The sequence below is a fragment of the Oryzias latipes genome, chromosome 10 (genome assembly GCF_002234675.1).
Source record: "Oryzias latipes chromosome 10, ASM223467v1".
Lineage (NCBI taxonomy): Eukaryota > Metazoa > Chordata > Actinopteri > Beloniformes > Adrianichthyidae > Oryzias > Oryzias latipes.
This window is the reverse complement of record NC_019868.2, coordinates 17,766,743-17,783,694: the sequence shown is the minus strand read 5'-3', so window position 1 is coordinate 17,783,694 and position 16,952 is coordinate 17,766,743. Positions and strand designations below refer to the sequence as shown.

The window sequence follows — 16,952 nt, the reverse complement described above, 5'->3', positions numbered from 1 at the left end:
TAGTAGCAGTGAAAGAGGCCTGCACGCTTTGGGAAGGTCCATCATAGTGAATCCCACTCAGAGGGACTCCAAAGCCACCAACATCCACTTTCAAATAGATTGCACCACAAATGTTGATAGATTAGCCCTAAAACAAGAAGTCAAGAAATGTCTCTAAAGCTTGACAGTGACATGAGGACAATCACATACGCTCAAACACTGGATTTGTCACCATTTGCTGTGTCATAAATCCCAGTTCTCTGCAGGGAAGCTGTGGAGTTCCACCATGAGCAGTTTGGAAGTGAGAAAGCCCCCTCCCCTGAGGAAGGGGGTTTCAGGGAGCAGCTTGGAGATGTCTAAAATAACATGCCTACTAGCTAAGTGGTGTTATTCGTGTTATCACGCCTTCCTCCTCCTCCTTCCAAACCAACCTGCTGTCACAGATACCTGCAGGAGCAGTTAACTAATTAAAACACTCCAGTTTGTTTTCATTTCTATCCTCACAGAGAAATAAAGTCCTCACCAAAACAGCTGCGTTTTTCTTGCCTTTTTTTTTTTACTTTCCTGCAAGTCAGGACCTGTGCTACAATTGTGCACAAGAGAAGCACAAAAATCCCCAATCTGTCATAAATGATTATGCATTAGTCTTGCTCTATGTTCCTGTGTTCTCTTCAAAGTTGCAGGGTGACACACATCAAACAGTTTTTTTTCTCTCCAAAGGATTCATTTTAGCGTGTTCTTCAGGCTTTTATGAGTTTCAGTATTTAAATAGTCATTTTTTTTTACATTTTGAGCACGCAACCTTTCAACAATTTTTTTTCTAAATCAAAGTGCCTCTGATGATTCACAAATCCCTTCATCAGTCAGATTAAATCCTTCACATCTTTGGTATTTGGATTTCCCCCCTTCCATGTCTGCCAGTTACAAGTTTGGCTGGAGCTTCTTGCAAACGTCCTGCAGAGGGTGAGGAGGCACCTGCTTCCAGAAAGGAGGTGGAGAAATGTGCCCATGAAAACGTCCCACGGCGACAGTTGGGCTTGAAACTTGCGCAGGAGGCTGGATTACTCTGAGAGGGCACGGGTTACTTCGATTTTCTTTGGGGTTAAACCTTATATTGTGCTTTTTTTCCCCCTTTTTGTTGCTTACAGTGTGAACCAGAAGCAAGACAGTTGTTACTTTTCAAAGTCAGCGTAATGCTAATATTTGCTTTTAACTGCCGTTCTTTCACTTGTGGACCTTTTTTGGAACTTTACGCAGCGTAAAATCTGTTCCCAAAGATCCCTGTAATTGGATAAGCGGTTAACAGCCAGGGAAGAATCAACAGGAGCAAAGATTCTTAAGGGTTGAAGTGATCGGATGACAAATGCGATGACAAATTGGTGGTGGAGCAGTGCTCTGATATCAGTCGCAGCGGCACCATCAGATGTAAAAAGTTGGAGAGAAAAGCGCAAATTAAGGAAGGCAAACTGATGCGCTCAAGAAGAAGGGATGCCAGCCAGGCGTGGCTTCTATCTGAATATCCAATGTGAGAATGCGTGGGGAGTTTGTATATAATAGCCTCTTTCCCTTTGATAACCACAGATATCAAACTCATGATTGCACCAGAGGACTATCAATAAACTGAGAGGACGTTTTGTGGAGGGGCACGGCGCGCACCTGGACGTGTTTGGCGTGCATGGACCGGACTTGTGTAAACTTTTGTCCTTCCGCAGCTCTCTCCGTGTACATGTGAAAATGCCCGTGCTGAATCTGACAGCTGTGCATACGATGGCAGAGGTCGGGACGTTTGTGGGGACGCTCGACTTGGATTTACAAAGCCTTCCTGCGCTGGGGAACGTGCCCCTGGCGGAGGCTCCGGCGGGGCTGGACGAGCGGCTGGGGCAGATTGAAGGCAGACTGCAGCGGGGGTCGCCAACAGATTTTGGGCACCTCAAGGGGATCCTGAGGCGGCGGCAGCTCTACTGCAGAACGGGCTTCCAGCTGGAAATATTACCCAACGGCACCGTGTACGGGACCAGGCAGGACCACAGCAGATTTGGTAAGCAGCTTATAAATGATGGCGTAAAAACAATCAAATTTGCATTTCTCGGCCATATTTAACACGTTTTTTTTCTGTACTTAACTTTTATTTAAAAAGTTAAATGAAGACAGCAGTCATAGTTTGTGCGTAAAGTTCCAATTTGGAGTCGGATAGATGTGCGCATATCCCAGCTGTTGAAAAAAAAAGGGGCATATCTGCTAATTTAATACTTTTGACGCATGGATTTATTACACTCATGGGGGGGGGGGGGGGGGGGGGTCCTGACAGAGGCAGCTTTGACATGGAACAAACTCCCACACCAAATAAAACGGATCTTCTCTGTCATCCTCTGGCGCCTATGGAGTTGGGGAGATAGGGACCAGGTGTCAGTAAGCTGCCCTCTGCCAGTCATCCAGACCAGCTGGATCCTTTCTGACTAACTTCAGCATCACAACAGCCAGTGGCTTTTACATTTACCACTTTTCTTCCCCCCCGCCCTGTCTTTGAAGTGGAAGCTCCCTTTACTGTAACTCCCCCTAAGTCAGAAAACAAGTTGCTCACATCTCAGCCTCATTAAAGTGTCTTTCAAGCTGTTTTAGTGGCCAGTGGGGAGCTTGCAAAGACTTTATAGACAACCTCAAATCATTACAATGTGGAATGATAAGTCACTCGTGTACAGGAAATGTAGATAAGGTAACCTGTAATCAGGTTTATCTATCGCAAAGTGGCTTCGCACAAAAAGGATGACTCAATCGGAATCGGAAACCACCTGCAGCTTTGCTGCAGGCGCTTTTCACATCTTTTCGGAGCTTCTGTGACCATGCTTATGTGTTTGACCTCAGGTATCTTAGAGTTCATCAGCCTGGCAGTGGGCCTGGTCAGCATCAGAGGGGTGGATGCTGGACTTTACCTCTGCATGAATGAGAAAGGAGAGCTCTATGGGTCGGTGAGTAAAAAAAATAAAAATAAATAAAAACGTCTTTCTTTTTTTGGAGTCCCGTCCCCACAGTGAAGGTCAGAGTCTCCTTCAGAACTTTTAAAGTTTATTTTATTGTCCTGACTGATCATCCAGCAAGACATGGCAAATGAGAAGAGTGTCTTATCTGGGTTTTTACATGCGGCAGCTAGTCCGAAAAGACAAAACAATGTTTTTATGTTTTTGTCTTGCCCTCAAGGAAAAGCTGTTTTAAGAAGTTTGTACAGGTTAACGACATAGAAATGTTTTTTTCAAAGAGTTTTATAAAGTCTTCAATCTGTGAGTGCTCTTGAAGGCTGAATACCTGGAGACAGAGATACAGGAAAGAGCAGAGGTAAAAACAATGAAAGGGGGAAATATGTGAGGGCCAGCCTGGATCAGGTTTCCCAGGACATTACCTGAGGGCCTCTCAGGGGTTCAGGCTCCAAACGTTTCGAACAGAGGCTACCTTTTAAGCGAGTCATTGTGTGGAAAATGCAGATATTGTTACTCAGCACCATCAAGAGTCTGGCAAACCCTGAAAAGACGAAAGGAGGTGGGGGGAGCTGATTTGGGAGGCAGTGATTTGGGATTGTTGGGGTGTTTGGGGGGTAGAGGGGGGGGTTGCACACCTGACTGAGTCACCTTACTGACAGAGGGAGCAATGCAGACAAGACTGTCTGAATTTGAGAGGCCAGGGGGTTGGATTTGGGGAGGATAACAGGTATAGAGGGGCTCTTCCGTCCTTCAACCAGCAGACCTTGACGAGCTTTTGATCCGATGGGGTTTCCGCTTTGTTTTAGGATGGAGCTGGCCCAGTCATGCACCCTCTGGGCTGTGTTTACAGACAACAGCTTCTCCACGCAGAGCAGCTCCTGGGAGCCAATCTTCAAAGTTGCTCCTGGAATCAAACACAGCATTTGATTGAACTGCGAAGAGCTTTTTAAACAGGAGACTGAGACATGCAAACATTTATCTTGTTGTGTGCATCGGTCACGAAGAATAACAGGAGGAAGGACGAAAGATGGATGGGATGCGAGCTAAGATTTGGGGTGAAACCTTTGCACTTCCCTAAAGGGGAGGTAGACTGTGGTGTAGCTGCGTTACTCCCTTTTAGTCTTCACTTTGGATGAAAGAGCAAAACGACCGCAGATCTGTTTACTGTTCTTGATGCATCACAAGGAGACTGAAAGGTCAGGAGGAGTGTAAAGGGAAAAGGCCACTCATAATGAGCACCTGCCTCAACTCTGCTTCATCTCATCCTCCTCTGCTTGTGTCGACATCATTTGTTTTTTTGTTTTTTTTGGTCACGTTCTCCTTCGTTGACATGTTGCTTCCATTTCCCCACAGAAGAAGCTGACCACAGAATGTGTGTTCCGGGAGCAGTTTGAGGAGAACTGGTACAACACCTACGCTTCCACCCTTTACAAGCACACGGACCCGGAGCGCCTCTATTATGTGGCTCTTAACAAAGACGGCTCCCCCAGAGAGGGGAACCGGACTAAAAAACACCAAAAACTAACCCACTTCTTACCCAGGGCGGTAGAGATTGAAAGGATTCCACAGGCGTACCGGGACGTGTTCCAGTACAGGTGACCCAGTGCTTTCCTAACTGGATCCATTAAGGAGTAAAGAGCAGAAGGAGTAGCTCTGGATATTCTGGACTTCATGGGTACTCTTTTCTCTACTGGAGGTCGTGTGCATCAACGCCTGCTCCCGGAAGTGTCGTGTTGTTGCTTTTTTTGGCGGTGGACTTCCGGCGCTCACTTCTGAAAGGCACTTTTGCAGAAAGAGTTTTGTGGGCTCAATTAGGAAGTCATTAACCCATAATTTGATCTTTTTTAATGTAGATACTGAGGTGACATTTATCTGCTCATGGAGGAGCACAAAAAAAATGAAATACTGAGACTTTTGTGGTCTTAGAAAATGAACCCCAGAAGGTCAAAGTCAGAAAAGGGTGCCAGTACGATCCCAAACTTCCCATTCGTCGCATTTAAATGAGGAATCAAGGAGAGTTCTAAAACAAGAGTTCGCTTGGGATGAAAGCACTTCCCTGACAGAATAACTGATACGTTCTGCTAAAAGATGGTGACTTGTAATGTTCGTAGTGTCAGGAACATTATAAAAAAGAACAACCTGCAGGCATCTGATGTGTACATTTGGGTGTTCCTATTTATGAGATGTACCATATATTTATTTTCTACATATAAAGTATAAATGTAAATCTATATATTTATTTATTGCAAAGACTTTATTTTGTAATGAACTTGAAGTTCTCTGGACTGCAGATTCTACTGAAATGAGGCCAAAAAACAGTAAAAAACAAAACGAAAGGGGGAACAAAAATAACAAGAACTGCATAAAACATGACAATAAAATTGTCTTACTATTGATAACTCATTGTGAGAGACTATTTTTGCTTGTGTGATGTAAAAATTAAAACCAGATGTATGCTATTTATGTGAATGGTTGCACATTTTTCCTTTAGTTTGGATTAATTTCTACTGGTATGGGGAATTTTATCCCCAAAATCTGGTGCTGGCAGTTGAGGCAATCGAAAGGAGAGCATCCGTAAGTATTAAAACGAATCAAACTCAAAAGCTTTTAGGACATTTGTCCGTTCAGTCCTAAATTGATTAAGTAACTGTGAAGAATTGATTATTTTTGAGTTAGGGGAAATATGGAGGAGACAGTTTTTCCCAGGGAACACATTTACAATCCTCCCATTTGCAATTATAAAGCCCTTAGCAAGCAGGGATCACATTATGAAGTGATGTGCACAGGCGGCTTTTGTCTCCATGAGGTCTTAGGCAGCTTACATCCACCGTGCAAAATCAGATTCCTGCTGCAACTAGACCCCAACTTCTAATTGGCTTTACACATCAGCGTGGATTACGAGCGGTGCTTGGTTGTTCGCTGCGGGGGCCTCATGCTGCAGCGGGGGCCTCCTCAATGGACAGAGACAGCTGGCCCCTGCTGCACCACCGGACCAGCGGGGATGTGCCACAGAGCTGGGTGGCGGTAATCTGGAGCTAAGATGGGACGGGATCAACATTTCAACATCTGCAGGCGTTGCAATGTTCCTCGGGCTTGCAGATATCTGTGCACTGTGAGAGCCAACGCCGTGTGGGGGTGGGATGGAAAAGTCAAAGACACGCAGGGGGAAAACCCTGGCAGACTCTGAACCGAAAACAATACCAGAGAGAGGGGAGACTAGATGAAAGATGGGGAGAGGAGAGTGGGACGACTACTCTAAGCTCTGCAAGTGTGAAATAGATGAACACTGTCAGCTTAAAGAGCACAAACTGTGCTATGAGTTTGATTCCCGTCATGTTAGACATGTTAAGAGAGCTAATTTCACCATTAAAAAGGTATTCATTCTCACTTAAATGATACCTAAAACGTTTTTTCTTAGTATATTTGAAGACATGAACAAGTATGAAGGTATTTTTTGTGTTTATTTTGGCAAACAAAAAGTATTGTAACACCGGTAAAGACAGAAATTGCATATACAAGCTGTTTTTTTTTATTTGTTTACCAATTGAGCATAACTTAAAATCTACAAAGTGATGTAGTGGTTAAATACAGGAAGGTGCACGAAAAAAACAAAAAAGGTTACTGCATTTAACCATTCACTCCCATCTAACCCGCCCTACTTAAAAATGGTTTAATTTGTTAATTGATTTCCTTTCATAAACCCAATTATTACAGAGCAAGAAATTATAAACAATTTCAAATGTTGCAACTGAAACAGATGCTTTATTCTTTTGGTCACTTTATTAAATGTTATATTAAATACTTATCAAGATAATAGCAGGTAATAGTCATGGCAAAAATGTATTTACTAACATAAGAACATTCTTAGAAGAGGCCAAATAAACTTTGCCGACATTTATGAAACACACCTTGGGCAAACACAGGAATCAGCAGACGTCTGTGTGAAAAATGTCCATGTTCCTCCTGTTTAACAGCTGCACCGGTTGAAGCGGTTAGAAGCCAAAATGTGCCAAAGGTAACTGCAAGTGAAATGTGGAAAGTGGCTGGTGAGAGAACAGGGGAGTGTTGCTCCAAACCCACCAGGAAATTAAAAAAGAAATAATAATATTGCAGTTTTTATTTTATTTTTTAAAACCCCCAGTCATCTTCAAATTTAAAAACGGAGGGTTTGGGCTCTGCATGGACCGCCACTCTTGCAGACTTTGGATCAACACGAGTGGAATATGAACAGAAACGCACCGCTATGCTAGAAGACACGTGACAATGAGAAAGATTTTACAAAACCAAAAAAAACTTGAAAACAGAATCCGGCAGGCAACTTTTGAACAATACTAGCATAACATTATGTTCAGCAACAGTTAATGTAAACACTTAAAAGTGTAATAGAAAACAGTCTTAACAAATCTTAAATTATACAGATTTTTTTTTAGGTATTATTATAAGGCCATTCTTTTTTTTTCTTCTTTTTTTTTTCCTTCCACTGACTTCTCTTCTTCTTGAACAGGACTTTGCAGCACCAACAGCTGCCTGCTTAGCTAAACACTCATTGAGGAATCTAATGAGGCTAGAAGTTTGATTGACAGAGTCCTGACACCATAGATTCTGGTCCCACTCTGATGCGCCGAGGCGTCTAAAAGAGTATAAAAAATTTGATTTTTAAATAACCAGGAAAACCCTTTCTGAAGGGGGAGGGGGGGCAATGCTTACAAGTATTGGAGGGGTAAAACGTCATCTGTAATGACATGAAAAATGAAGGTATAGAACTTCAATAACATTAAGACGGTATATACATTTTTTTCTGCTGAAATCCCAAACAGACATTTCACAAAGTCATCTATACATCATATTTCTCCGTCTCCAAATAGTACAGCCATGACAGCCGACCCGAAGTGGACAGGATCATTGGAAAACCTTGATCCTCTGCTTAGCAAGCTAGTTCGCTCTTTGGGAACCACCGGCTCCTGGAGTCAAGATAAGACCAAGTCCGCCTGACCTACAGGCCCTTGGAAGGGCCTGGGTTCTTCCCCATACCATGTGCTCCCATGCCGTGCAGCTGCTGGTAAAGCCCCAGCAGGTCCATCTGGCTGAGCCCGGCGCCCATCATGCCGTTCTGCATGGCCAACTGATTTAGGTAGGTGGCCTGGTTAGCCATTGCTAGCTGCTGCTCCTGGACCTTCCTGTTGGTTATGAGCTTCTGGACGTACATCATCAGCTGCAAAAGATCCACAGATTTGACATGTTCATTTCTTGTCTGAGGATCGCAGACAGACTTCAGGCAAAGCTACAAAATAAAAGTCAGTGAAAGCTGCATGACATGATCTAGACGTATCTAAAAATGTTCACATGCAAATCAAACATTTTGTTTTCGTGTTTTATGAATAAAATATACTTTTTTCATAATTTGTTGGGAATTTTCCTGGTCCTGCTTTGAGTAGAATAAATCATTTTTAATGTGTTTTAGGGATTTGAGTCCCTGTTTAGATCAAGTTCAGCAACAGGACTTCACAGCTGCAGAGGCAGAGCAAAGTTTGCACCTTGTTGTACATTTTCATCCACATGTTCGTACACGTGGTCAGTTTATGTTTGTATTTTTATGAAGAACTACATCTGGGCTTCAGCTAAGCCAAAACAAAAAGAGCAACAGTGGAGCAAAACAAGTATTTATCAGTCATCGATTCAGCAATTTATCGCACCTAAAACTGTGTTTTTGGTCTGTATTGTTCCTCAAAGATCAAATTCAACTTTGAAAGGTAGAATGTAAAAAAGGAATCCAGGATAATATTACAGAAAAAAGTATATTGGTCAAAAAAAAATTCCCTTTGATACTTTGTAATGTAACTCTGGTTTAGCAGCGACAGAGGTCAATGGTTTCCTGGGAAACTGCTTATATAGCTGCTCCTTTGTCACCATGGTGATGTATTTGGGATCATTAGTGTGCTGGAAGTTCCAGACGCACTTTATGCTTTATGCTCTCACTGACGGAAAGAGTTTTTTTTTCAAAATCTCAACCTTTCCTTAACAAAGATCAGTCCTCCCCTCCCACTTTGTAGTAAAGACGTTCAAAGCATGATGCTTCCACCCCCGTGCTTCAAACACAGCGAGTGGGGTTTATCCCAAAGAGTTCCACTTTGGTCTCATCTGACAGTTTCTGGAGAACTTCAGACGGGCCTGGACATGTGCTGGCTCAAACAGAAGGACCTTTAGAGAACTTCAGCACGATCTTGTTCCTGGTGTCTTTTGACAGCTCTTTGGTCTTGGTCAGAGGTAGGAGTCTGACTGTTTAAATGTATGAACAGGTGTCTTTATACAGATAACCAGTTCAAACAGAAGCCAATTATTAAAGGTAACAAGTAGATAGAAGAACGTCTTGAAAAAGAAGAAACAGGTCTGTGAGGAACAAAACTCCTGCTTGTTTGAAAAGAAAACTTATTTGTTTGATTACTTATTTCCTCTGGCACTATCCAAAGTAATTCTTTAAAAATCAAAAAACACTGTGACGGACAAACACTGGATTCCTTTTTTCCTTCCGTTTCTCCCAGTTAAAGTGTATTTATTGTAATCATCACAGACCAAACTAATCTTTTTAAGTGGGAGAACTTGCAGAAATGCATTCGGTAGTCAAGTTGGCTTCTCTGGTTTGTGTTCATTTGGTTGGCACACCGAGCCCTTCTTACCGTTTGCTGCTTGGTGAGAACGTCTCTGTAGACGGCTTCCCTGCGCTTCAGCTCCATCTCCACGGTGGCTTGACGCCCCAAAGCTATTGACTGGACCTGAACTTCAGTGAGAGCCGGGTTTTCCTTCCACTGTTGAAGAGAGGTCACCGTTCAGCAGTTACAAAACAGGTTGCACTTTATAAATACCATTTAGTAGAGTTCAAATCTATAAAAAAAAATTAAATTTGCTGTAAAGTGGAACTGGATAACTATTAACACCCACCACTTCAGCAATGACGTCCTCCAGCGACTCCCGGGGCAGAGTTTTCAAAGCATTTGTTGCCTCAATGACTTTCTGTCGTCCCTGGTTGATGAGGTCCTAAATAACAGGTGAAGGAGACGTGTAACATTAGGCCGGATCCCTTTAGGTTCTCGCTGCTTATATTCATCGAGAATAGACGAGAAAGATCCTAAACCCATTTTTAAACAAACGTCTAAGAAAAGGAGTGAAAACTAAAAAGATCAGTGACAAACCAGAAGTTTTTGCTCTCCTAATGCAGCTTATCGTTTTTGTTTTATTGCCTGCATTTGAACTACTTTGTTGTGTCTAACTAACTTTTACCATTACCAGCAAAAAGAAACTATGTTGGATAACCTCGGAGAAAAAAACCCATCTTAATATTTATTTCACATGTGAGCTGATCAAGTGGCAAGAATTCTGAATAAATACATAAACAAACATGTCAGAGCAAAGATTAGAGGAAATCAGGAGCTTCCTCAGTATTTTTACACTCTTCCTCTCATTAGAAAACCCAAACTGACTCTTGAACCATCTGTCGTCTCCCTGGGCTCGGCGTAATAATAGCTGCTGCCCCAGACATGGAGCATTATGAACTGTAAGGTGGAGGAGAGGGCAGAGCCGGGCCCGTCCGCCGCTAAGCTGTTGTCACAATTAGAAGTAGGGTCTGAGGAATGCGGGGCGCCATGCCGTGGGGTAAAGGGAGGGAGGGAGGGGTGCGAGGCAGAAAAAAAGGGGCATGTGGAGCTCATTACTTACCTCCAGCTGCTGGTTGGTCATGGAGGCCAAAGCTGCCATGTTGTACGAGACATAGCTGGAGGAGCCCATGTCCATTTGAGCGTAGGGTAGTTGATAGTTGGTCCGCATGGACAGACCCTGAGATGAAAGACGGTGGGAGAGGCGGGGTGGGGGAGGAAAGGAGCCAATTTAGCAGGTGTTAAGAACCGCAGAGACACCATGAGAGAAACTGGGCTTGACCTGGGAGGTGGGAGCTTCATTCTGAGAGCGTTTCTTAGCTTCTAAGCAACACAGACTGCTGTTTTGTCTCCTATATTAAACCTTGGTTTTAGTGCCACTTTAGCTGCACAGATGCTATAGTTTTACCCTGTTAAACTCTGCAAAGTCTGCTCTGTACCAAACCTCCTCACTTGCAGAAGCAATCATTGATGCACTTGCTAAAACCCATCTTTGGGCAAATGATCTGACTTACATTTCACACCCTCCACATCAAATAAATCCAACTCAAAAAGTTTATATATATATTTGATTTCATGAGAAAGTTAAATCCATCCTGATGCAAACGATGTGAAGATTGCCCTTTGGCAGAGGCTCTCTTCTCTTTCCACATTTAGTTTGTTTCCCTCTGCAGGAGCAGCACGGCACACAGTATCAGCCAGCTCCTGCTGAATCCAGTGTGTGTGTGTGTGCGCGTGTGTGTGTGCGTGTGAGAGAGTCGTGACCTGAAGTAAACAGTCTTGGCCCAGTAAAGGCCAGTAGAATGCCGATGTTTGTATGTAATTCAGTCTCAGCTGCAGATGGTTTCTCCATGCCCTGTAATTTGGCCATCCGGTATGTAGTAGTGGGTGGAAGAGTGTGTGTTGGGGGCCAAGAGGGGTCTTTGGACCTGGTCAGAGACAGGTGTGCAAGCCTGAACGCTAAAAAAAAACAACAACCTCAGAACGACCACAACAAACGTCTTTCTGGACATCCACCCTCCTCGCTTTCATCAAGCTGCCATTGTTCAGCTGCATCCTCCAATGGTCTGTAGCTCCACAAGAACACCAAGAAACCGGAAAACGTCATTAACAAACTTTAGAACTGCTGAAGTCCAAAAAGCGCCAAATTGAAGTTTCTACTTAATCAAATTATATTGATTTTTCAGATTCAGAATCCAGCTCAGACGAGAAAACAAAAGACGTGCACGGAACTAGTCGTCTATAAGTGGATGCATCAGAATGGAGCAGAGCAGGGAACTGGTTGCCTGCTAATTGTAGTTTCTATATCACAGTGTTTTGTCAAACAGCATTCATTTATCTGCTCTTTATTCACAATGAAATACAATTTTCTTAATACATGTCCTCCGTCATGGGAGAAATGCCACAAGAACACGATAAAAACACCCAAACTCAATTTTCATCTGAGTGGGTTTTTAAAATGTTTTAAAATGTATTAAAATGTGTGCATTTTGATTTTTTTCTCCCAGCAATGTCCAGACACAACAACCAATTTAAATACTCCAATTTAAATGCTTTAAATTGTGAAACTTCTGTTTAACAATTCACAGTTCAACTTGAAGCAAAAAAGAGAGAATATGTTGAAAATCAAATTCATTAGGATGAATTAGGATCTAGGATTACACGAATGGAAAGAAACTTTGCTCTCCTGCAACAACCCCCCTCCTTCTCTACCATATACACTTCTCAAAATAAACCCCACTAATTGCCCCACAAGAAAGGAGAGCTCAGAACTAGGGGAAGGTGGGTGTTTGTGGGTGCAGGAGCCCTGGACCCTCTGCGATTCCCACACACTTACAGTAAGTAACCCTGACAGTGCTTTGAGAGCCTCAGTGATTTGTGTGGTAGATCACATCTGTGTTTGGTCAGAGGGACGATCGCTGAAAGTAAAGGAAGTCCTGTCATCTGCTTATTCCAGGTGAGAGTTCCTGTTCTTTAATGTCAGGGTTTTGGAGAATGGATGACATGTGTTTCCTTCACATCACCAGCTATCTAAATGTGTTGGGGTTGCGGCCTACCTTTTTCTCTGCCTCGTACTCGGCCCAGGCGGCCTTGCGGTCCTCCTCGCTGAGAGCTTCCTCCTCTTTGTGGTCCAGCAGGGAGTCGTGCTCATGGTAACAAACTAGCTGGTCCTTATTGTTCTGCAGCATCTCAGCCAGGATGGGATCCTACCGAAACAAGAGATTAGGTTGAAACAAATACTGAATCACAAAAGGTAAATGTCAGGGATCCAAATAAACATTTCTTTCTACCCTGAAGTCAAATTCAAAGTATCCTCACTTTTACTTTAAGATTTTTAACCAAATCTGTTGAAGAAGGAAAATCTAATCTAAAAACAACTCAATGTGGCAAAAAAAGGGTCCCAGCTTGAGTAAAAGCCCTTCTTTCTAGGGGCTCCTTTGGCTTTTGTGTGTACACAGTGGGAAAAGCAGAGCAGCACTTTGCAGGTGTTTGTTTTATAAATGATTCAAGGAGGGAAAAAGAAGTGGTAAAAAACAAATGTTGTTGTTTCCAATAAATGCATAAACAGAATATACCTCCCTGAAACTCTGGTTTCCATGAATCCATTGTTATTGAAAACAATACCTGAGTAAAATTAAGAGTTGGACCAGGCTTCAGTCACAAACATGGTTTAAATTACTCTCCCTCTCGTCCTCTGTCTCTGCTGCTTGTTTGCTTTTCTTTGTCTCAACTTAGTGTTACTTAAAACTGGAACTCTTTAACCTGAAAATGACATCATAAAGCAGTTGTCTTATTGACCTTCTAATGGTCCAGTTGGCCCCTTAATTTCACTATGAAGGATGATTGTGTGGAAAAGTGGATAAAAACTCCTAATAAACACCATTTGTATGAAGGTGGGGCGATCGGGGGGAATCAAACCATCAAATGAAGCCGTGATTGCGCCGAGTTAGCATGACACAAGTAACGAGATCCATCACAGAAGGCGGAGGATGATATCGGCCCCGAAACGTCAACAACAAAAGAATATCCTGAGGGGGTCCCCAACTGCAAACAGTTACAGAAAGACGGGCTGGGACGTGGAGGAGAAAAAACATGCAGCTTCTCGCCACAGCCTCCATCCAAGACCTGGATCCTGGACCAATTTGTGCTCCTCATTGACATGTGTTTATGTTTCTCTGCCATCACTCTCAATCAGGACCAAGCCAGGCCACCCCTGGAGACCCAAACATTTTGACGCAAAAGCCCAGCCAGTGATTCAAACTGCTGCTTTACCCTCCAATTAGCACATAAAAGCGGAGCAGAGGAGTCCGTTGGCCTGATTTGATTAGAAAGGCACCTATGCTGGTTTGATGTTCCAAAACAGAACGGCTAAAGGTCAAATAAAAGCTGCCATCAATATCAGCCCGTGCACTGGTAAAGTTGTAACATGACGTAGGGATTTGGCTGCATGTAACCGATTTGAACATCAAATTTTAACCATATGACTTGTTGTTGGCCTGGTGCCGTTTCCTAAGAGAAAGATAACAGCTTTAATAAACTGTATAATAAAAAAAAAGTTGAGACACACCCTTAGATGATTTGCAGTCACTGTTTAAAAATCTGAAAAAGTCAAACATTAACCATCATCTTCGATCAGTTCGTCAGCTTGTCTTGCAGGATTTCCAGCAGTTGCAATCCGTTCCTCGTAAACATAAAGTATTTCATTCAGAGGCGTAAAATGAGCATTCATGACCACTTAAGAGGAGCAACAGGTCGAATGACGGTACGAACGCTTTCACCGGGCAAAAAAAAAGAGCATTCTGGGAAGTAATTGACACAATCAACAGCTCCGGGGTGGTCTGGTCCATCTTCTACCTCTGGGATCTGCATGCACCCTGAGGCAGCTCCAATGATTGAAGGTAACCCGATCTACCCCATTGTCATCCTTATGGACACGCTTGGTGAAGCCTATCAATTTACTGCAAAGCAAAAGACACTGGGCGGGCAGATGCTCTGATGGGGGAACCCCGTGCCTTTGGTTTGAAAACACAGCATTTGGCATCGCAGAGTCTGAGTTTGGGCATATCTGCAGACCGCCAAACTAAGAGAGAAAAATTATCAGTCTCTAGAGCCGTCACAAGAAGCGTTATTGACGATTCTGTGATTTTCATTCTGTAGAAGACAAAAAAAAAAAAAAAAACTTTTTATTTCATTTATACACTTTCTGGTCGTTTGCAGCACTTTTTTTTTAAATCAAATTTCTGATAAATTTGTGTAAAAGCTACAGAAAGATCTGAGCTGAAAAGGCTTTGGAATTTGAAAACTTAAAAGAAAACAGAAGCAGGGTTTTTGTTTTAAACTTCATAGCTAAAAGAAATAATGTAGCAAAACTGCAAAGCAGAATGCATTTTGCTGTCTGAGCCACATTCATAAGTATTTCTTCAACTCAACCCAATCCCAACATAAATAACTTTATATTAGCTTCCTGTTTAAGAACAAACATTTAAACGCTTGAAAATGTAAACTAAAAACGGATTTCTCCAAAATAATAGACTGTTAACATTCAGGAAAGCTTTGAGCAAAGCTGATGCAAAAAGGCTTTTTTTGATATGTGCGTCTTTGTTACATTGAGTTTAATACAGTACTTGAACCTGCCAGACGCTGCTCGACACACAGGTGTGTTAGTCATAGCAACCAGGGGGGCCAAGAGGGATCCAAGTGCAGGAATGCGACCGTCTCAGATATTTATAATAACTAAAACATAGCCAGTCAAAACTCCCACCAGCTGCACACCAATGATACACATTACTCCACTCGCCTACCATTTACAATTTATCTGCAGAATCGCACTCAAATATGAGCAGAGGTTCCTTCAGATCCTGGTTTTTTGCCCCACCACACCCGAAAGAAAGGTTAAAGTAGCCATCAGCCCTATATAAAAAAAACTAAATTTGTCACAAAAGGATCTAAAAAAAAAAAGACAAACATGCCGTAAACATAGCACATTACTATAAGAACAAGCCTGAGCCAGCAGCAGAACAAGGGTCTATTCCTGCAAGAGCCTGCCAGCTGGAGCTATTCGTAACGCAGGAGGATTTTGGAGGGATTAAACGGGACATTGTGGAGAGAAAGTTTTAAAAAAAAAGAAGAAGAAAAAAAAGGATTTGCTTAGAAAATGTCAGTAAATCAATTTTTGATAAAAAATTGTCCCAGCTGTACCCAGTTCAAATTTTAAATTCAGTCCATCAGCAGCCCAGTTTTTTATGGTATCAGTCAATCCTAGGAGGAAGGCGGTGGTAAATGAGCAAAACTGGTAAAAGAGGAATTGAACTTTGATGAATGGGCGACAGCTTTTCTACATTGAATCACAAAAAAATATTTTTTTATCAGGAAATCATATGGACATCATTTTTTTATACAACTGTGTAACATTTGAGATTTATTTATTTATATTAAAAAATCTCTTATTGATTCATCTTTTTTTCTTATGAATAAGAAAAAGGGTATCGCTGGTAATATCTTTATTTTACTTTTTCCAAAATCCCACAAGAGCTGACATGTTTTTTTGGAGTGAGACACCACTTTCCCAAATCAAAATTGACAGGCTTGATGGAGGGAACAGAAATAGTTGACCAAAATACCTCCCAGTCCTCCAATCACTGATATATAGCTTAAATAGTACTTAAGGGAGAATTTCTCTTTAAGGTCAGAGGGACTTCCTATCTATAATGAGACAGGCATGGTGTGCTTTATTGCTCCAGTCTGCTCTTTGGAGTTCTGCCGTTTGAGTGCAGCCTGCCCAAAGCGTTTAAGCATTCCTGTCAGAAACTAATGACCACTGCAGCCGTCACCTGCTGGGAACAAGAACACACTGGCATGCTCCCACCATGCCGCTTTGACTGACAGCGTGCAATGCAGCAACATTTGCAAGGAGCAACACCAACGTTGTATAAATATTTTCCCAAAGCCTACCACTGGAACTTTTTCCTGCACATGTAGCAGCACGTCTGATGAAAAAGACAAGTATGATGAACAGGGAGCAGGCTAAAATATCTCAGAGCGGGTGGGTGAGGTGGTGAGGTGGGGACTGTCAAAATCTCAAGTCTGGGCTACAAAGACCTTCTTTGTCATTAAAGGGAAGTGCGCCTGCTTCCTTTGTCTCCAATTAGATTTTCTGAAGAGCAAAGAGACAGGTTTAAGAGGGTTTTTAAAATAATGACCCTTCATCATGCAGGGAAGAGGCCAGAGGGAGAAAAGCGGGAAGAGAGAAAAAAAAACCTTACAGAGCTTTCTTTGAACATTTGGAGGACAAGTGCAGAGTCATAACAACAGATGCTCGGAGGGATTGCTGGAGAAAAGATGACGTGGGTTATAC

General features: G+C 42.6%; 2 protein-coding genes across 3 annotated transcripts in view; one reads left to right on the top strand and one right to left on the bottom strand.

Moving 5' to 3' along the window:
• Positions 1 to 773: 773 nt before the first annotated feature.
• On the top strand, positions 774 to 5,410 carry fgf16 (fibroblast growth factor 16). 2 transcript variants are annotated; one of them, XM_023959249.1, is made up of 3 exons: positions 774 to 2,017; positions 2,842 to 2,945; positions 4,308 to 5,410. In XM_023959249.1, exons 1-3 carry the CDS (start codon positions 1,714 to 1,716, stop codon positions 4,548 to 4,550), a joined length of 651 nt encoding a protein of 216 aa, XP_023815017.1. In that variant the 5' UTR covers positions 774 to 1,713; the 3' UTR covers positions 4,551 to 5,410. The 2 variants fall into 2 exon arrangements, with proteins under 2 accessions (XP_023815017.1, XP_023815016.1); XM_023959248.1 differs by having other exon boundaries at positions 963 to 2,017; positions 4,305 to 5,410.
• Positions 5,411 to 6,393: 983 nt separating this feature from the next.
• Positions 6,394 to 16,952, bottom strand: part of atrx (ATRX, chromatin remodeler) — a 36,700-nt gene continuing 26,141 nt past the window's right edge. The window contains exons 30-34 of the mRNA XM_011480285.3: positions 12,655 to 12,804; positions 10,662 to 10,778; positions 9,888 to 9,983; positions 9,626 to 9,754; positions 6,394 to 8,163 (exon numbers count right to left, since the gene is read on the bottom strand). Of these exons, the coding sequence (XP_011478587.2) occupies positions 7,945 to 8,163; positions 9,626 to 9,754; positions 9,888 to 9,983; positions 10,662 to 10,778; positions 12,655 to 12,804 (711 nt within the window). The 3' untranslated portion in view covers positions 6,394 to 7,944. The remainder of the gene's footprint in view (positions 8,164 to 9,625; positions 9,755 to 9,887; positions 9,984 to 10,661; positions 10,779 to 12,654; positions 12,805 to 16,952) is intronic.

Excerpts from the sequence above, each read along its gene's own strand:
- fgf16 (XM_023959248.1), top strand. The coding sequence starts at position 1,714 with ATGCCCGTGCTGAATCTGACAGCTGTGCATACGATGGCAGAGGTCGGG. Across the intron at positions 2,018-2,841 it reads GCAGGACCACAGCAGATTTG|GTATCTTAGAGTTCATCAGC; the intron begins GTAAGCAGCTTA and ends GTTTGACCTCAG. Across the intron at positions 2,946-4,304 it reads AAGGAGAGCTCTATGGGTCG|AAGAAGCTGACCACAGAATG; the intron begins GTGAGTAAAAAA and ends ATTTCCCCACAG.